The sequence below is a fragment of the Schistocerca gregaria genome, chromosome 3 (genome assembly GCF_023897955.1).
Source record: "Schistocerca gregaria isolate iqSchGreg1 chromosome 3, iqSchGreg1.2, whole genome shotgun sequence".
In the NCBI taxonomy this organism is placed as follows: Eukaryota; Metazoa; Arthropoda; class Insecta; order Orthoptera; family Acrididae; genus Schistocerca; species Schistocerca gregaria.
Genome location: NC_064922.1, coordinates 828,762,184 through 828,784,127, shown reverse-complemented (window position 1 = coordinate 828,784,127; position 21,944 = coordinate 828,762,184). Strand labels below are relative to the sequence as shown.

At 45.5% G+C, this 21,944-nt stretch overlaps 1 protein-coding gene across 1 annotated transcript in view; it reads right to left on the bottom strand.

Moving 5' to 3' along the window:
- Positions 1–21,944, bottom strand: part of LOC126355613 (paired box protein Pax-6-like) — a 271,183-nt gene that overhangs the window by 151,908 nt on the left and 97,331 nt on the right. The window contains exons 2-3 of the mRNA XM_050005975.1: positions 17,836–17,978; positions 17,625–17,754 (exon numbers count right to left, since the gene is read on the bottom strand). Coding sequence (XP_049861932.1) covers positions 17,625–17,754; positions 17,836–17,978 — 273 coding nt within the window. The remainder of the gene's footprint in view (positions 1–17,624; positions 17,755–17,835; positions 17,979–21,944) is intronic.

The following is a 21,944-nucleotide window of genomic DNA, read 5'->3' as shown; positions in this document are numbered from 1 at the left end:
TAATAATCGGTGCAAGACAAAAGGATCGTATCGTATCAGAGGTTATGTGAGAATTTGAGTTTTCTGAGAACAACGGTGTCTAACGTGGCTCTTCAGCATCGCGGAGGCAGTGCTTCTACACGCTTAACAGACGCCCAGGACAAATGCAAGTGTTTGGCAGACGTGGTCACGTCTCCTGCGCAGAGTAGGGTGGTGCAGCCGACGCTGTGATGTGAGTCAGACCACCGTCGATTCGGATGCGGGGCGTCAGGACTCTGGTTATACCAGGACTACACGGAGAGAAAGGGACGACGCAAGTTTAAACAGCCCCCGATCGACTTCCACGAAAGTGCTTTTCCATGACTTAACCACACAGTTTATTTTGGTGTAGACTGCTGTCCTCATGTGATGCTTTTCCACTTTCCCAGTTACTCTGGCCTGGTCTGTAGCATGCGACGCGCTTACATACATGTAAATTTATGTAGTTAGTTTCATACAATATTTTCGTATATTATTTTCACTTTACCTCTCCAAACTCATAAACGGTGTGCTGATTTGTAGTTCAGCGTCATGATTTTTGCCAATGAATAAGTATCCGCAAGAGGAACCATTTAGCTTTTAACGTTATAATACCAAGACACGATAAACATAGTTAAGGCATTTAACGTTTGTTTTCTTTCGTATTATTATCCTAAGTTGTGGTATTTTGGTAGCGAAGAATATTATCGAAACGAGAGTAAAGTCCGATCTACAACGACTGCAGTACACCGGATACCAAATTGTAACACCGGTCATGCACCATATTTCAGGTTATGAACCACACCGAACGATGCAGCGCAGTGGTTAAGACGTAATTTGCTGTTCCAGCCCTGGTCTGGCCATGCATGGTGAGGTTTTCCAAGGTTGCTCTAAGCCGCACAAGGTAAATAAAGGGACGATTTCTTTGATAAGTTCACATTCAATTCCCTTGTTAATCTTCCCGCAATACGAGTTTGTTCTCCAATAACCTAGACGACGTTCCATTCTTTAGCTTGTATCACATCGTTTGTATCTCTTCACAACTGTTATTGGTTACCACGAAGTCACAAATTGGTTATGTTCGCATAAAGCTGAGAAATCCTTAGAAGAACCACACGCCAGATTAGTCATAAATACTGTAGACCTCTTATTATAGCACTGCAATTTTAATAGCACTGTAAAAGACGTAACAGCGTTAATTTGTAACCGAGTGCATAAAATTTAAATGTAGGGAATTAAGCAACGATAACAGTGGGGCTGAGAATCAGTTCAGTTCTTCAAACTTAATAGAAGAAACACTGCAAAATATAAAACAAATTCGTCTATAGAAAGTGATGAATACATTTAAAGAAGTAGTGCTCAAGATTGTTGGCTGGTTAATTTGGGAGAAGGGAACCAAACAGCGAGGCCATCGGGACCATCGGATTTGGGAAGGATGCGGAAGGAAGTCGACCGTGCCGTGCCCTTTCAAAGGAACCATCCCGGCGTTTGCCTGAAGCGATTTAGGCAATTCACGGAAAACCTAAATCAGGATGGCCGGACGCGGTCTGAACCGTCGTCCTCCCGAATGCGAGTCCAGTGAGTTCTCTTGACTGGCTGTAAGACGATTGTACTGTCTCTGCATTGTGTATCAATTTAAGAGCAGTAATAACAATAAGCCGGCACCGGTGGCCGAGCGGTTCTAGGCGCTTCAGTCCGGAACCGAGCGAGTGCTACGGTCGCAGGTTCGAATCCTGCCTCGGGCACGGATGTGTGTGATGTTCTTAGGTTAATTAGGTTTAAGTAGTTCTAAGTTCTAGGGGACTGATGACCTCAGATGTTAAGTCCCATAGTGCTCTGACCAATTTTGAATTACAGTAACTTGACGTGAGACGCTTCTGCTTCTCGCTTCGACTCATTTCACTGATACCTCAATGTGACGCTCTCCTATCTAATCCAAAGAGGCAAGCACACATATTCACTGGTATCGATGCTGCAGTGTACTGCATAGCTCTGCGGACTCGCAGGTAACCGGAAATGTGACTTGTCCCACGGGAGTCTCTTTGGTGGCGGAATCCAGTCAGATTCTTGCTGCGAGAATTTGCTTTTACTGGAGGCTGAATGTGGGCGTCGTATAGCCCCAGTGTCTGTCTTGATTCCGGTCGGCAGCGTGGTCGTCTGTTGCCTATCTCATTTCATGTTTCTGAAGATCTGACGATGACATCGCTACGTGCTTTTGGTTAAGCACCGCGTTGCAAATATTACTCGCTGCATTCATGTAGGGCGAACTTCTTTTCCGATGTCGCTGTTAGAAACATTAAATATTCCACTCTTCGTAGGTATTCTGATTGAAAATGGAACTTGTTTCTTTGTGGTTGGATTTGAGTCACGTGTCCACGTGAACTGGGATATCCATGCCGTCTATTGACATACATGTTCATATTAGATACTAAACCCAACCCAGTAACACGTCAGCGCTGTGATCCTATGGGCTGTTTAACTGTACCGCTAATCACAAATATTTAGCACATTGCCAAGCTTTAAGAGCATTGGTATATATTACGTGATTTTCGGCATTATTAGGTAAGCTGTCATACAAGAGACTGATGACACATACAGCAGCGCAGCCAGCATGCGCTACAGATCAGCTGTCACCACATGCTCAGTTGGTTTTGTACGCAGAGATTGGGGCATAATAGTTGCACATAAGTAATGTTCAGACTTGTTCATCTTTATCTACATGGATTATCTGCAAATCACATTTAAGTAACTGGCAGAGGGTTCATAGAACCTTCTTCACAATTCTCTATTATTCCAGTCTCGTATAGGGCGCGGAAAGAACGAACACCTATTTCTTACCGTACGAGCTCTGATTTCCCTTATTTTATGGTGGTGATCGTTTCTCCCTATGTAGGTCTGTGTCAACAAAATATTTTCGCATTTGGAGGAGAAAATTGGTGATTGGAATTTCGTGAGACGACTCCACCGCAACGGAAAACGCCTTTGTTTAAATGATGTCCACCCCATTTCAGAGACACTCTCTCCCGTGTTTGGTGATAATACAAAATTTGCTGCATTTTCGATGTACTCTGTCAATCCTATCTTATAAGGATCCCACACAGAGCAGTAATATTCTAAAAGAGGACGGACAAGCCTAGTGTAGCCACTCTTCCTAGTAGATTGTTACAGATTGTACAAATATGTGCTGGCACGAACTATTTCCTGTAAGAGGATCTCCATTACATTACTCTGTGCTCTTCCTAGTTCACTTTTCTTCATAGAACTATGTAACCTTATCAGCACGTTCAGGTGTTTCTTTGTAAAATTTAAGAGATCGTTTTCCAGGAGTTTTTTTGTCGTTTCCCTTGCGAAAGTTCAATTTTCTCGCGAAATAAATAACGGTCACATGCGTCTTTACATGGGCTTGCTGGATAAACGTCTGTTAAACAATTGCAAATAGTTCAACTTTTGGTTGAGTTGTTACGATACGGAAGACAGTTCTCTTTCAAACGCTGCATATGCTTTATTTGGGATGGACTAGGAAAGATTTTACTGTTGTCTACGACAGGAACTGTACATGTGCTAAGAAGACATTAGGCACAGTAGACATATTTGTGGATATTTGACAGTGGCATTTCTGTTGTCACGTACCTCTTGCTTCCTCACCGAATTCTAAAGCTTTTATTTATTTATTTATTTTTGTCGTACACAAATCACTGAAACACAGAAATGATTTCAGAAGTGCACATTTTCGTTTACTACGCTGAAGACAGGTAGACAATAATCCACAGGAACAAAATGTTTAGCTTTGAGGAAGCAGTAAGTGTTTGTGAGGCTGTGGACTCTCTGTTACCTTGGAAAATCATTCAAAGATAGTTATATAATGTATTTATTTATTTATCTTTTAACATTTGGGCATGGTTTATTTAACCATACCGGCAGCAAGTTCGGTTACGGACTGTACGCCAGCGTGCGAAGATGTATGTTTAGGTAATGGTTGGCATCTCTGTCGGCGCTGCTTTTTTCCAACAAGATCTACTAAGTATAAAACTTTTAGGCATTTCATTGAATTTAGAATCCAAGACACTGATACCTTGTTTTTTGTGCAATGTACATGCTTTTTGAAACACGAACCTGAAAACTTCCCTTTCACGTCAACGGTGTTACCAGCTTAGCTATCCAGACTCGAAGCACTACCTGCGGTCACAGCTTTAATTCCACCAGTTCCCTCTCTCCTACTTCTAAAACTTCACAAAAGTTCTTCTGCACACCTTCCGGAACTAGCACTCCTGGACGGAAGATAGGGAGAAAAGATTGGAAATTGTGGTACGGTCTTATGGGACCAAACTGCTGAGGTCTTCGGTCCCTAAGCCTACGCACTACTTAATCTAACTTAAACTAACTTACGCTATGGATAACACATACACCCATGTCCGAGGGAGGACTCGAATCTGCGACTGGGATAGCCGCACGGACCGCGACAAGGCGCCGCAGACAGCGCGGCTATGAAGAAATGGCTTAGCTACAGACTAGGGGATCTTTTCCAGAATGAGTCTTTAACTCTGCAACAGAATGTGCGCTGATATGGAGACAAGGATCGGCATTCGTCGATCGTCGGGTCTGCACGAAATTTTGATTTGCCACGAAGTTTCAAGTCAGCGCACTCTCCGCTTCACAGTGAAAGGTTAATTCAGATTTTTTTTTTAAATTTTAGTTTTTTTTCTTCATTTCACAGAAATATTAGTTATCCGTCTTCTCCGTGCGTTAACGAGTAGATGGTCCATTGAGTACGGTTGGTGATACAACATTTCAAATCTTACGGACAATATGATGGTAAGAGGTTAAGATTGTAATGGATGTAATTTCTCTGTTAAGTGGCAGACATGTTGGGTGTATAGCACTGCAGTTAATCTTCATGGCTAACGTTTAACCATCTCCTTGTGGAGGTTGCGCAGCTAGGACAGAAATATCTACTTACACTTCATCATAACCTTCTGAAATTAGCTGCTGTCTCCCTCTATTTCCTATATGAGAGCTAATTAAGAACGGTTTTTAGCACGCGTTAATATTGGAGCAATTACTTTACGTCAGCGGGATGTTGTTTAGGAGAAATTATGTTTAAAAATATTGTCTGTCAACACTGGGAGAGGCGCAATCCCGGCGTGAGTTACGCGCGGCGCTCGGCAGATACGCTTCTCGGCGGCGCAGCGCTTACGCGGCGCCTTGGAAACACAGTCATTATCACCGCCTAATCGTTTCTAAGGTGATCCGTGGCGGTTAATTGCTGCGCGCACCTGTTGGCCCGTATAGAATTACAGGCTGCGGCCTCGGAGCAGTGGAGATTACAGGTGTGCCGACTGCGGAACGATCAGCGTGCGGCAAGCTCTGGGCGGCCACTGTGGGCCACCGTAATGTGCACCTGCCCGCTGCCCGCTGCCCGCGCTCCGGCACGAACCCTCAGCTGCCGGGGCAGGAGTCGGCGCCTCAGTCGCCGGAGCTGCTCTCCACCATTAAACAGAGCCCGCTCCTGCCTCAACGGCTGGCCCGAAATGCACAGTGGAGTGCCTGTAAGAGGCTACACCCAAATCACAACCTCATCTACATTCATTCTACTCTTCTCCGTAGCCGAGGTCAATACCGCACGCCAGTGCGATGGCTCTCGACACTGAGTTGATCTGAATCCTGGTGGTTGCAGCCAGCTGGGATCCTCTGTGTGTCCATCTTTGCAGAGATAGTTGCGAGACTTGGCTGCTCAGTACAGTAAATCGCCCAAATCTGGCAACGAAATAAACTAACAGTTTGGAAGTTAGACGGCTAAAAGGTGTTTGATTTGACATTTAGTTGAAATACTGGAGATGGAAAAAATTTTCAGGGGAGGAGAGCTGGTGGCATGAAGTCCCCGATCAACCCACTTTGCGCCTACGTCCTGTATTTAATTCCAGACCTCACCGTAAGTCTCGCTAACTACATGCACGCTGTTGTTGGAGATTCGTCCTCTGGATTGGCACATCAATCCCAGCTGTCTTCTTGGTACCATTACATAGGAGTAACCTACTGACGAGCATAACCATTCAGCCTCTACCTTCTCTCATCATCAAAAAACACTCACAACAATGCTATGCTTCGATGACAGAAATGTCTGTATGAACTGGCAAACGAAGGAGGGAAGAGCTCTGTTACGTGGGTGATAATACATTGTGCAAAGGAATTAAAGTGTCACGTTTTAGAAACCCCTTCATTTTGCCACCATTGCGATACAAGTGTGAAATTTGGCTCAAGGTTGTCACAACCGCCCTTTGTAATTGTGCAAAAGCGTGACGTCTCCTTCGGACAAGGCGCGTACACATGGATAAAAGGACCAGAGCCCAGAAGTTCCTGTGAGGTGTAAAATGGCTACATGATGTCAGGACGCCACTGAATTTCACCACAGTTTTCCCAAGGCCACCATGGACGTTTCACACGATGGAAAGGTCGTCACCCCCCCTTAAGCCACATCTCATTTCTTCTCTCGGCGCCTGTGACGTGGAGATGAGAACTGCGAAACCCAGCGTTGAAATCAAGCGGTTTTCTTGTGGCTGGCGGAGGAAAACTTTACATGCACGATGCTGCTCGGAACCAACATGGAAAGGTCTCACGAAGTGGCATAAAGTGCGTCGGCGATAACACACCTTCCCTTGGAGCTTTGATTTATACACATTTTGCTGTCGAAATATACGGTTTCCAATGTTGTGATGTGCAACAAAACCACGATCTCGACTAACTTTGCCATTGCTGACCCAGTTCTAAGATAAGAAGGGAAAGCAGAAAGGTGGAAGGAGTATATAGAGGGTCTATACAAGGGCGATGTACATGAGGACAATATTACGGAAATGGAAGAGGATGAAGATGAATGGGAGATACGATACAGCGTGAAGAGTTTGACAGAGCACTGAAAGACCTGAGTCGAAACAAGGCCCCCGAAGTAGACAACATTCCATTGGAACTACTGACTCCGCTGCTCGACTCGCTGCGGCTCACACCGTCACCGTCGCTCGAGTACGCCAACGCCACTAGGCCATCGCCATGTCCGGACGCGGAAAGGGAGGCAAAGTCAAGGGCAAGTCAAAGTCCCGCTCAAGCAGGGCTGGGCTCCAGTTCCCGGTCGGCAGAATCCACCGGGCCGCCCGTCTACCTCGCCGCCGTCGTGGAGTACCTCGCGGCTGAGGTGCTCGAGCTGGCCGGAAACGCGCATCATCCCACGCCACCTGCAGCTCGCCATCCGCAAGATCGACGAGCTCAACAAGCTCTTGTCGGGCGTCACCATCGCACAGGGTGGTGTCCTGCCCAACATCCAGGCCGTCCTGCTGCCAAAGAAGACCGAGAAGAAGGCCTAAAGAGCGCAATCGGCACCCGGCTCCGCCCCGCCCCGCCCGGCACCGCTGCGTGCTCCCTGCACGCAGCGCGCTTTGCCAACTTGGCAAAAAAAATTACATTATTTGGTTTGCAACAAAATCTTTACTTTGCTAACCACATACCTATTAGCAGTTAGTGGCTTTAGTAGTTAAAACCTTTTACTTAGCTGGCAGTTTTGACGCTCGCTGTATTGCAGTAGTTCGCGTAATCAAGACTTTTGTGAGGTAAGTGCTTAATGAAATGTATAAGTTATTGTTAGGATTTCACTTTAGTCAGGGCCATTCTTTTGAATTAATTATTTGAAGTCAGGTTATCTTTTTTTGAGCAGTCAGATTGCGCTGCGGTAGGATACTGTGGGTCTCAGTCATTCAGCACTTTAAGTATAGACTCACACATGTAAATAAGGAAGTTTCACCTTCTGAACATCTTTTCTTTCACGGCCGTATAAACACTGTTGCATGTTTTAATTAGCTTGTAGTAATTAGCATATATCCCACATCAAGGATTTTACTAAACTCATCAAGTCTAAGCTAGCCCGTACGAGTTGATTATCCTGTAAAGAATTAATGGTAAGTAAGAAAGATGCCTTACCAGCATGGGATCCAAGTATTAGTATTGCTGAAATAATGTCAAACGCGTCTGCTAGATTTTGGCCGACTCGTTTCATAAAACGAAAGGTTAAACGTCCAGCTGTATAAGGAAATGCAAAAATATGACCGAATATATAAAATAAATGACTGACTTCTACTTACGCCCCCCCCTCCCCCGCTTTTCTATCCCTAAGAGCTAAGAGGTGGTATTATCACAATCAGTAACGAGCCTTCACAATCCCGCCATTTGGAATTGGGCATAAACATGGAGATCTTTGGTTCTGTGTGTAGACAGGGAGACTGCTGGCTAGAGTCGTCAAACGCTGTTTAACTGAATAACCGAGAGCAGGGATCACCTGATTTACGGTGACGGTTGAGTGCATGCGCTCGGGGAACACTGCCGTTAGGAGAAAACAAAAACACCCTCTTTTGAGGTTCGGTCAAGTTCACGCAGGCTCGGGTAATCTCCTGCAGTACTATGTGTCCGCTAGTATTCAGGGTGTCAGGATGTGAGGCTAGATAAGCATAGGTAATGAGTTTTTTGCCTTTTCCGCGTTAAATTTGTTCAGACAGTCTTTCGCGGTAATTTTCGTCATTTCGCGATTCTTTAATTCTTTGAATTCGGCGATGACTCCTCCAGGCTCGTATAGTACTTCTTTTCTTTTGTTCGCCGATACCACGTGTTCCTAGTCATTGTTTCTTGCAAATGACGATATTAAAGCAACGCAGGTTCATTATTTCAATAGCGCTTCCTCACGTTTTTCAATGACTTACGCACTTAATTTTTTATAATATATAGACCTTACTTTGTGATTGATTACACGTGACATTAAAGAGTGGTTCAGGTCGCTCATGGAGCCACTTAGATCCTCCATTGTGTTAGTTAAATTGGTTTGAACATCAGTCTAAATCGTTTCCCGCTTTTCCCGTGATTTATATCTGAATCCTTTCCCTTTTATTGTTATACGACCCACATGGTACGAGGTAGAATGTCGCATGGCTTATAGATAGCGGTTATATTGTGTACTATTCATTCCTAGTTTACTTCGATACTACTTCAAGTGCGCTGACGATCAGTTGCGATTGAAATCGACGTGATTCTCCTGGCGTCCCATTTGTGTGGCCAGCCATGTGAGACATATGCACAGGTTGCTAGTTGCACCGCAGCTGTTAGTATCATGATTTCTCCTGTACGTTACTATTATCCACACGGTATAATCACAGCAGTCACTTCTTTATAAACACGTTAAGGAATTGAGTCTTACAAGTATCCTTTTATAATCTGCGATCCCTTGTCCGACACGCCAGTGAGCGTTGGAAGCATTGCAATGAATGTGAAATTTTCTTGCGCAACGAATACAGAAACTGTAACCCAATTACTGAGATCAGAGTATACGTCAGTAATTCCAATAAATGTTCGGTTACTTCCTTTCTTTCTTTTATTGAGGAATTGACTCTAACTAGAAAGTCACTGGACAACTTGTGTAGACCACACGAAAAACACTCACATTAAGAAGTGGAGAGCCGTATTCTTTCACTATCAAGCCGAGACGTGTTATCCTTATCATCTCTCAATTATTGTCTCTAACACGATTTAATTGTGTCGTTAAAAACACTGGAGCCAGTTTATCGCTACAGCACTGCACTACAAAACACAAACACGGTTGCATTATTCTGCAGTGTATAATTCATAATGAAGTACAGATGTGGGAAAGTCGTTGCGTCGGTGGTTCTGTCCCTTGTTGGTTATGCACAGGTGAGGCGTCTGTTTTCCTTATTACTACCAAGAGTCTTGTGGTCTTGCGGTAGCGTCCTCTCTTCTCGCGGACGGAGTCCCGGGTTCGATTCCCGGCGGGTCAGGTGTTTTCCCTAGCTTGTAACGAGTGGGTGTTGTTGTGTCGTCTTCATCATCATTTATCCCCATTACGGTCGGGGGAAGGCAATGGCAAACCACCTCCGCTAGGACCTTGCTTAGTACGGTTTTGCGGGTTTCCTGCATCGTCCCCTACGCGCCTCGGAGTATGGGAGCTCATCAACATCAAACAAACAATCAAGACTTTAGCCTATAGTGGAATGTTCGTTTTAAAATAACGGCATGGTATTCACCTTCTCTGGTGTAACGAAACGACAAAAAACCTAAAATACAGTGACTGGACGGAGATTCGAGCCCCACTGCTTCTAAATACCAGTCCATTGTGCTAATGACATGGCCATCTCGCTTGGTAGCTCGACGCAGAACCATACGATCTATTTGCTGTGGGTATTTGAAACAAAGAAGGAAGGTTAATAAGATTTTCTCTGCCTTCCCGCTGATGCAGGTGGTTATAAATTTGTGAGCGTTTCTCCGAGTGCTCCTTGGCCGTTGTCAAGTGCTAAATGAATACACCTCACAGTAAGCAGTTAATGCTCGCAGTGGACAAACAGCGCTCGTCCGAAACGTGTTGGATGTATACGAAGCTGACGCGTTTGAAAGCGCAAGAAAATGTTTTTCAGTCATAGCGTACAGAGAAGGAAGATGTTTGAGGGCTGACGGAATGTGGGAGGAAGCAATTGGAGGACGACGAGAAAGTGGGCGTAAGGAGAAGGAGTGAGATTTACGAAAAATCGTTCAGAGCAGGAATAATGAAGGCATTTAAGGCTGGGACAGGAGTAAGAGTTTGACTGAAAGCAGTGCAGCTGCGTTAGGCCATTGTGAACGTCGTAGCGGGTGAGCAGGTGGCAGCTGGGGTGGGCAGTTACGTAACGGGAAACCGTAGCCGCAGTGGAGCGGGCCTGCGTAGCCAGCCGGCGGAGCTGCGCCCACCTGGTGTGGCCGCGCGGCTCATTCAATTAACGCGCCCGCTTATCTCGCATCTCTCGCACAGTGTGCGGCGCGGCCGCCGGCTTATCGCCGTTTTGTCCGAGCCGCTGTTTAGACGTGCTACGCGGAAGACACCTGTCATTCCGAGGGCAGAAGCGCCCCCCTGATTTGTCTGTGTGGCACCGCTGTTTCTGCTTGCGAGCCCGCACGAACGATGCGTAGCTTCCTTAGCTTTCGACTATTATCATACGCCAGGTGGGGTCCGTGCCCAATAATATCATTTTATTTCACCGTCACTTAGATACTGGGAAGGGCGCTGATAAATGGGCGTGACTGCAGAATGAACACAGAAACATGTGTTAGGACATATTTACAACACTGGCCATTAAAATTGCTACACCACGAAGATGACGTGCTACTGACGCGAAATTTAACCGACAGCGAGAAGATGCTGTGATGTGCAAATGACTAGCTTTTCAGATAATTCACACAAGGTTGGCTCCAGTGGCGACACCTACAACGTGCTGACATGAGGAAAGTTTCCAACCGATTTCTCATACACAAACAGCAGTTGACCGGCGTTGCCTGGTGAAAAGTTGTTGTGATGCCTCGTGTAAGGAGGAGAAATGTGTACCATCACGTTTCCGACTTTGATAAAGCTCGGATTATAGCCTATCGCGATTGCGGTTTATCGTATCGCTACATTGCTGTTCGTGTTGGTCGAGATCCAATGACTGCTAGCAGAATATGGAATGGGTTGGTTCAAGAGGGTAATACGGACCGCCTTGCTGGATCGCAACGGCCTCGTATCACTAGCAGTCGAGATGACGGGCATCTTATCCGCATGGCTGTAACAGATCGGGCAGCCACATCTCGATCCCTGAGTCAACAGATGGGGACGTTTGCAAGACATCAACCATCTGCACGAACAGTTGGATGCCGTTTGCAGCAGCATGGACTATCAGCTCGGAGACCATGGCTGCGGTTACCCTTGACGCTGCATCACAGACAGGAGCGCTTGCGATGGTGTACTCAATGACGAACCTGGGTGCACGAATGGCAAAACGTCATTTTTTCGGATGAATCCAGGTTCTGCTTACAGCATCATGATGGTCGCATTCGTGTTAGGCGACATCGCGATGAAGGCACATTGGAAGCGTGTATTAGTCATCGCCATACTGGCGTATCACCCGGCGTGATCGTATGGGTTGCCGTTGCTTACACGTCTCGGTCACTTCTTGTTCACATTGACGGCAATTTGAACAGTAGACGTTACATTTCAGATGTGTTACGACCCGCGGATCTACCCTTCATTCGATCCTTTCGAAACCTACATTTCAGCAGGATAATGCAAGACCGCATGTTGCAGGTCCTGTATGGGCCTTTCTAGATACAGAAAATGTTGACCTGCTGCCCTGGCCAGCACATTCTCCAGATCTGTCACCAATTGAAAACGTCTGGTCAATGGTGGTCGAGCAACTGGCTCGTCACAATACGCCAGTAACTACTGTTGATGAACTGTGGTATTTTATTGAAGCTGCATGGGCAGCTGTACCTGTACACGCCATCCAAGCTCTGATTCAATGCCCAGGCGTATCAAGGCCGTTATTACGGCCAGAGGTGATTGTTCTGGGTACTGATTTCTCAGGATCTATGCACGCAAATTGCGTGAAAATGTAATCACATCTCAGTTCTAGTATAATATATTTGTGTAATGAATACCCGTATATCATCTGCATTTCTTCTAGGTGTAGCAATTTCAATGGCCAGTACTGTATTATCATACTCCAGGTGGGTCCCGTGCGCAATAATATCATTTGATTTCACCGTCAGTTAGATACTGGGAAGTGCCCTGATAAATGGGCGTAACTGCAGCATGAACACAGAAACAAGTGTTAGGACATTAAAATCATTGTTCGTTTTTTTATTGCATCTTTCGTCCACTATAGAGGACGAGGCTCGATCGTCGGTATCGCAGTGTTGTTATTATCCATGTTGTTACTATCCATGAGAACAACTGGCTCGAGGCAGAACTAACTGTTTGGGGGGGGGGGGGGGGGGGGGTATCTGCCTTAGAAGAATGTCCAAACGTTCCGTCTTGTAGCTGTATAGTGTTAAAACATCTGCTGACATGGCGGTACACAAACACCTTGTACAGTAAAGGTAATGCATCAACTGACAAAGTCAGATGATGCTGCTTAACGACAGTACTGTAGATGACTGTTGTAATCTTTTCGTGGTGGAGGGTTTCATCGTGAAATGCTCTATTTTCTGATGTAGTATAGCAGCATCTGTCGGGGTTCGCGGGTTCAAACTAATCGACTCACGATTTGTCAAGTTCCTTGTAAGGATACTCGGTTAAAAAAATGGTTCAAATGGCTCTGAGCACTGTGGAACTTAACTGCTGAGGTCATCAGTCCCCTAGAACTTAGAACTACTTAAACCTAACTAACCTAAGGACAACACACACATCCATTTCCGAGGCAGGATTCGAACCTGCGCCCGTAGCGGTCGCGCGGCTCCAGACTGTAGCGCCTAGAACCGAAACTGGGTTAAGATCGGGTAACGAACACTCCATGGTCCTGCGGAGCTAAACTGTTCAACTTATATATTATCACATTTAGTAACAATAATCATTGTTTAATTGGGTACAATATATTATTCCTGGAAATCATAGCTTCGGTAACTTTTAAAGAGAGGTTCTTTTATAGGGAAAGTCAACTCATCAGTTTTACCCCCCTACTGGAGAATGAGCGGGTATATCTACTAACTTCATGGTAATATAGAAAAACAAAATTTTCAGTGGAAAAGTGCAGAAATGCTTATTGAACTGTAATCTAACTAACAATATTATTCATAAAATTCACAAGGAAAGTAAGAGTCCTCATCATCTGCGTCATTGCAGTTTTCATGAGCCCAGAAAAGATATTGGCCGCATTGTCTCAGACCTTCACCTTCTTCTGAGTCTGAAAATACATCGTTACCATACGAGCAGTTGGCATGTGATTAGTTTTTATCGTCTTAATCCACAGAATCTCAGAATTCTCAAAGGAGTGACAATATTTTGTTGACCTCGCTTTTCTATGTCCGTTCTTCACATGCGTCTCCTTTTGGTTTATTTTCGTTGATGATGGCCTTTTTTGCATTTCTGAGACACCGAGAAACAACTTAATCTTTCTTGGTACCATTTTCTCATGTTTTTTTTTTTTTTAAATCGATATTACAATTCAGTTTTACATGGTGCATGTTAAAATGACAGTTTTCCTCTTCTTTTGCCATTTGTTGTTTTCTTCTTTGCAGCTGGATGTGGAGGGATTATATCTTCAGATAACACAGCAAACACCGGCGAGGTTGGCAGACTTTTAGCGCAGCAGGGCTCATTCGTAAACGATTCAACGTTCTTGTTTTCTAAAAGATATAGAAGATTAAATAGAGATTTAGGGATTATTCTATGTTTGTGGTGCAGGATTTTCTGTTGCAACTGGGTCCACTTCTGGAATGAGATTTTGCAGTGGAAGTAGTTCCTGTTCTACAGCAGGGTTTTGTTCTAGAAAAAGGCTCTTTTCTGGAATAGTAGTTACCATGGAGAACCGGACCTACCGGTGATCATTTAAGGGCAAACAAGTGGTCTATTGAAATATTTCTTTTGAGTGGATAAATTCCTCTTTTTTTGAACCCTTTTACTGCGGTTTGCGTTCCTGTTACTTGAAGGAACGCAGCACCATGCGAACTGGCTGATGCTCCGTCATAGCCCTTCCAGGATGTATTTCAAGCCGCTTACGAACCATGAAGGACACGTCCAGGGGCTGCATGGTGTGCGAGCTATGTGGAGGCAAGCACAGGAAAGTAACATTGTTTTCTAGGACCAAGTTGATCAGATCGAGGCTTTTTGTGCATCTGGTGTGTCCGCCGAAAATCAATAGAACTGGTTTATCTGCAGATGGTTCAAAAAGTTTAATAAACTTCCCAAACCAGTACACTAAAATTTCAATTTGCCTCCATCCAGAAGGATGGTACTGAGCAAAGGTACCTGGTGGCCCTCCATCAGTGAGCAAGTTTTCTTTCTTTCGAGGAAAAATAAATATTGTTGACATAAAGTTGCCGGCTGCGTTGATGAAAATTTCAGCGGTAACTAAAGCACCACCCTCTGCTAGTGCCTATGATTCAATCTATTATTTCCATCGTAAAGCAAGAACTTTTGATGGCTTATTAGAAACAGTTGTTATTTCTGTTTCGCTGTTATTGTACATGATACAAGGAGAAAGTGTATGCTTGTCATACACACATTCTAACAATCAAAAAGTTGTCAACAGTCTGTTTACTGAAATCCATGGCTCTTGATGTCGAATTGTTTTCTGGAAATCGTAAAGCAACTTTGTCCTTATGTTCGTTTGGAAAACCACATAACCAGTTCGTTCCGGCTACGTTCGTTTCATCGTTCCAATTATTTTCGATTGCGAGATGGTTTGCTAATCTTCTGAGATATTTCTAAACTAAATCAAAAAGGCTACTCTCAAGTGTTAATACATCATCGAATAATTCTTTTTCTTGTTGTCCTGAGAATACAAGATGGTACGGCCCCAATGGTCCTTCAACAGTCACTTCGTTAGATGTTAGTTGATTTGCCGTAGTTTGTTTTAATACATCTCCTACGGTGCTTTGTGGAACTTTGGAGATGCTTGTAGCTTTGAAATAACCCACCCACCCGATAACACTTCGTCTATTGCTTCTTCCATGGTCTATTGGCGCCATGATCGTCTGTTTGTCTTCCTGTAGTGAATCCTCGCCGTAGTTAACACTGCCAAAAAGAAAGAAAGACAAGGTTTCCAGCGCAATATTACTCGGGTATGGTACCGTCCGGTCTTTCTCACACTCCACGTACCCAGCCTAACCCTGAATGTACAGGTTATAAAAACGGAACAAGAGCACGCTGTTGCTGAACAAAATCCCTGTTGAAAGCTAGTGTATATATACTTACTATTTATCTAATATCCCTGACGAAATAGAGTTTTACAAATGTAATGACTGTGAAAGTATAAAGAGTTTAAAACCAAAATAACATTAGTCAATTGATAGTACAACAAATCCTCCTTCACTGATGCTGCGAACTGAACAGCAGCAAGACGCCAATGTGGTTGCTCTTTATTCTTTAATGGTGGAGTGTTATTCTGTAGCTCTCGACCGAAGTGCGTAAATAGTGCCGTCAGAAATACAGTACCCGCTATCAACCCACTGTTCTGTCTTACCCCTCTTTTCCATACATCATGAACATGTGAAAACATAACTATGATGTGAAAACCGTGCCAACACCAATATTATTCTATCTCATTGCTGGATCTGCCTTTAAATAGGACCCAGCAGCATCATTTTATTGCAGCAGCCAATACTGACTGCATCGGCTGTTCAGTGTCCACCACAAGAGACCCCGTGCTGGGCGCCATGTTGGCGAAAATCTTGTTCTGAGAGTTCAGAGAATTAGATGTGTATTATCTGCCTCTAATATAGATCAATAGTTATAACCTTAACGTTTAGATACCATCACACTTTTGCCAGATGTCACGTTGTCATCTTTCACTGTCGTTCCACACCACTTACATTTCTCTCTCTCTCTCTCTTCTCTCTCTCTCTCTCTCTCTCTCTCTTTGTCTCTCTCTCTCTCTCTCTCTCTCTCTCTCTCTGTCGCTCCCTCCCCCCTCCTCCCTCCCCCTCTTTCCCTCTCTTGCTTCTCATCTCAACCTTGTGGTGGATTCCTACATATCGTAACATATTCACTTCGTAATCTTTCGTAGATCGATATGTCTATTAACTAGTGAAACATGACGAGCAATTCTAGCTCACTGTTTGTAATTTCAGTACACAATATTTGTTAGCTTGAGTAACTATAAATATTTGATGCTCAGTATATTTCGGTTATCGATTCAAATGTGGGGTTCTCAAAATGTCATGGTGGTGGTGTGGTTTTTCCTGTCCACCGACATCCGCATGATTAACCCGTGTTAATCAATGTAAGGCTTCACTGCTTGATTAAAGCCTGGAAATAGGATGAAGTACGATGCTTTCTGCGCTTCAGCACGAAGTGAAATCATTTACTTGGTTTACACTCAGTGCACTGGTGCTTCTGGAATAATATAGGTCAAATTCTCTACTTCTCTGCATGTTGCTGCAGGAGCTACTGCATCAACCGTTAGTTAATACTTTTATATGCAACTGATGTATTGCTTTTTTCACCACGATTATTCAATTAAAACACAGCCGTTGGTAACGACCATTTCTTGCTTACAATGAGGATGGATGTGTGCATGTTCATTTTTCCTCTTTGACAAGAAAACGGGTGACTATAAACGGCGGACAAGGAAACCAAGGAGGCTGATCATGAAGTCTACTAGTAAGACTACAGAAGGTATTAGTTAATGCTCGCACCTTCTTCTTAGACAGTGGACGCGCCAGACTGAGTAGGAGTGGGCATGTCCTCAAGAAATCGTCTATTAGGAACACTGAGGATAGTCACTCGTACTGCGTTGTGACGCAGCCATCGACTAAGAAGTACGAGTAATATGGGCGACTAAAAACTAATTAACTGTCAAAACCGATTTAGCCAATAAACAGCATGTGTGAACATTCACCGATAATTTCTGACGTCAAATTTAGTGAGCTCGCTGGTGCTGTGCGCAAATAAGTGTGATATAATATGAATTATACTAGTAAGGTTATGTTTCGGACGGCCGTAAAGCAGACCACAGGTAGCACTGGGGCAGAAAGAAGCGATTTTTTCCCCGTTCCACGCCTCACCGCACGCGGGCATTTTTCTGAACTCCTGCAGTGCCAGCGCCTCCCGTGTGTGTGTGTGAAGTGTGAAGGGTACGCACCGAGCAGCTTGGAGACGGCGCCCTGTTGGGTGAGGACGTGCGAGGCGAGGTCGTAGTGGCGCAGACCGAGGCGCGACAGCTCGAGCAGGCGCTGCTGCGACACGAGCGACGCCAGCGGGTGGTGCGCCGCGGAGCCGGGGGGCGGCGCCGCCCCCGCGCCCGGCGCCGACGAGGCGGAGGCGGAGGCAGCGGCCGAGGCGGCGGCTGCGGCGGCAGCGGCCGCGGCGTACAGCTCGCGCAGCTGCTGCGGGCCCGCCGAAGCCGCGCCGCCCCCGGCGCCGCCTCCGCCGCCCCCGGGTGACGACATGGGCGGCGACGACACCACGCCCACGGTCGGCGTCGGCGAAGACACTGCTGCAACAAACAATGGCCACACGTCGTCTCCACTGCCTGTTGTCAAGGTATACCTAAAGTTACAGAAGTACACTTAGTTTAAGTGGGTATCTATTTGTGTATTAACCCACGTAAATGTCTGTGTGGAGCGTCAGCGTGACAGTTTTCGTGAAATCAGAAGTAACTGGCGATTTGGAGAGGTTATGTGTCTTGACCTTTTTTCCATAGAACAGAGTTACGAGAACGACTGCGTTTCATAATGGGAGCAGCAACCTCACAGGCACACATTCTACCCAACCGCAAAAAAGCTACGAGGGCTATTTTTTCTAACCGCTGATCGGTCACGAAATGGAAACCAGAGCGAAAATAAAAATGTTTTACCTACATCAAAAAAAGTTTTGTATCATCCCGGTTCCCAGAACTCCTGAAGATAGACGTTGACTGTGGATATTGTATCACAAACACAGTCCGTTTGCCTGTTCAGAGATTTCACTAAATTCGCCCAATGATGTAAAAAACCATGCATGGGCAGCGCCTATTAGACGGAGGAGGTCCGACGGCCGATCAGTCCCAGTCATTCCACCAGGAAGGAGGTATCTGGCTGGTATTGTTTGTAGTTCAACCATGCCTAGACGATCAATACCGCGGTTCGATCGCATTGTTACTTTGTGCCAGGAAGGGTTCTCAACAAAGGAAGTATCCAGGCGCCTCTGAGTGAAAAGAACGATGTTCGAACATGGAGGAGATACAGAGTGACATTAACTGTCGATGACATTCCTTGCTCAGACCGCCCATGGGCTCCTCCTGCAGTGGATGACCGCTACCTACGGATTATGGCTCGAGGGAACACTGATAGCAGTGCCACCATTATGAATAATGGTTTTCGTGCAGCCACAGGGCGTCTAGTTACGACTCAAACTGTGCGCAATAGGCTGCATGAAACGCAAATTCACTCCCGACGTCCATGGCGAGGTCCATCGTTGCAACCACGACACCATGCAGCGCGGTACAGATGGGCCCAACAACATGCCGAATGGACCCCTCAGGATTGGCATCACGTTATCTTTACCGATGAGTGCCGCATGTGCCTTCAACTAGACAATCGTCGGAGACATGTTTTCAGATAACCCGGTCATGTAGGACGTCTTAGACACGCTGTCCAGGCAAATGTTCCCTGCTGTTTTGGGGTGGCATTATGTGGGGCCGACGTACGCCGCTGGTGGTCATGGAAGGCGCCGCAACAGCTGTACGATACGTCAATGCCATCCTCCGACCGATAGTGAAACCATATCGGCAGCGTACTGGCGACGCATTCGCCTTCATGGACGACAATTCGCGCCCCCATCGTGCACCTCTTGTGAATGGCTTCCTTCAGGATAACAACACCGCTCGACTAGTTTGGCGAGCGTGTTCTCCAGACATGAACCCTATCAAACATGTCTGGGATAGACTGAAAAGGGCTGCCTATGGGCGACATGACCCACCAACCACTCTGAGGGATCTACGCCGAATCGCCGTTGAGGAGTGGGACAATCTGGACCAACAGTGCCTTGATGAGCTTGTGGACAGTATGCCACGACGAATACAGGCATGCATCAGTGCAAGAGGATGTGGTTCTCGGTATTAGAGGTACCGGTCGTCTGCTGCCGTAGCCTATCAAAAACAGATTTCGCTGCACTGTCCTAACGGATATGTTCGTCGCACGTCCCATATTGATTTACGAGTTTATCTTACGCCGAGTTAGCACTGACAACTCTACGCAAATGCCGCTGCTCTCCGTCTTTAAGTAAAGGCCGTCGGCCACTACGTTGACTGTGGTGAGAGGTAATCTCTGAAATTTGGTAGTCTTGCCACACTCTTGCCACTGTGAATCTCAGAATATTGAATTCCCTAACGATTTTCGAAATGGAATGTCCTGTGCCTATAGCTCCAACTACCATTCCGCGTCTGTTAATTCCTGTCGAGCGACCATAATCATGTCTGAAACCTTTTCACATGAATCAACTGAGTACAAACGACAGCCCGGCCAATGCACTAATCTTACCTCGTATATGTGTCTGTCCCCAGTACCTGAGTGGCCGGCACGGTAGCTCAGCGTGCTCGGTCAGAGGGTTAGCTACCCTCTGCAATATAACAACATGAGTGAACGGATTAACAAAGGACCTAAACGGCTGTCATCGGACGTCCGCTACGAACAAATTCATCGACCAATATAGAGCAAAATGAGATTTAAAAAAAAAAGAAAAAGAAAAAAGTGGTCAGCGCTACAGAATATTAATCCTAAGGGCACGGGTTCGATTTCAGGCAGGGTCGGACATTTTTACCGCCACTGGACTTGGTATTGTGTTGTCCTAAACATCATCATGTCATCCCCATCGACGCGCTAGTCGCCGAAGTGGCGTCAAATCGAAAGACTTGCACTCGGCAAACGGTCTACCCGACGGGAAGCTCCAGTCACTCGACATTTACATTTTATTTTATCTCGTGTAAGTGATGTTACCGCCATCTACATGGCTAACCTAGACTTTTGTCACCTCAGCGTACGTTACAACGTTGAGTAGCACTGGAATAACATAAATAAACCCTTTCAGGCGATTTCTGTCCAAACAGATTGACATCTTAAATAGTAACATAGCCTCAGATCATCTGACGGTGTCTGCATCGTATACTCAGAAAAATCGAAGATGAAATTCTCCGTCCGCTGGATGGGCCATAAAGTCGACGAACAACTAAATAGAAGCTGAGCGAAAAAGAGTAAGGAGAAAGTAACAGCGGCGGCAATTACGCGTGGCAATAGGCGGCTGTCGGCGCGTCCCACAAATCTGGTCAGAAGGCAGCGTAGCTCAGGTAAGGCCTCGTGAACTAAGCGCGTGGCGACAGCTCGCTACCTGCCGCAGCGGCGATCGCTGCGCGAGCAGCAGAGTCCGTTGACCGGCGGGCTGGAGAGCGTTAGAGGACGCGCGGTCGCACCTTGCCTAACTAGGCAGCCTAGGGCACTGATCACGCTTACTGCTATGTCGCGTTGCAGTTTCAGTCACACAACCAGAGTTCTCAACTGACAGCGCTGTTACTTGAAGGCCTCCACTGTCTCGTAACAGATCTCTCTATGTACTTCCGTGTGTTACTGGTCGCCGGGAAGTGCAAGACGGACAGTATTTGGTATTTTATTAGCTGTTTTCTGATCTACTCTGTTCGGTATAGAGCGACGGATACTTGACTTTATATGTGCCTCTCGCTATGTGCCAAAATTTATCAAATCTTATGTATGTCCACTGTATACGTGGAAGAGGCCTGGAGACACTGCAAGGTTTCAGACACATTATGTAATGGTAAGACAGAGATTTACGAACCAGGTTTTAAATTGTAAGCATTTCCAGATGTGGACTCTGATCACAATTTATTGGTTATGAACTGTAGATTAAAACTGAAAAATCTACAAAAAGGCAGGAATTTAAGGAGATGGCACTTGGATAGACTGAAAGACACAGAGGTTGCATACAGTTTCAGAGAGAGCTTTAGGAAACGGTTGACAAGAACAGGGGAATGAAATACAGAAGAAGAAGAAGAATTGGTAGCTTTCAGAGACGAAATAGAGAAAGCAGCACATTATCAAGTAGGTGAGAAGACGAGGGCTAGTAGAAATCCTTGGCTAACAGAAGAGATACTGAATTTAATTGATGAAAGGAGAAAACATAAAAATGCAGCAAATGAAGCAGACGAAGAGAAATACAAACGCCTCAGAAAAGAGATCGGTATGAAGTGCAAAATGGCTTAGCAGGCATGGGTAGAGGACAAATGTAAGGATGTAGAGACATATATCACTAGAGGTAAGGTCGACACTGCCTACAGGAAAGTTAAAGAGAAAAGAGAACCACCTGTATGAATATAAAGAGCTCAGATGAAAAACCAGTCATAAGCAAAGAAGGGAAAGCAGAAGGATGGGAGGAGTATATAGATTGTCTATATAGGTACGATGTACTTGAGGGC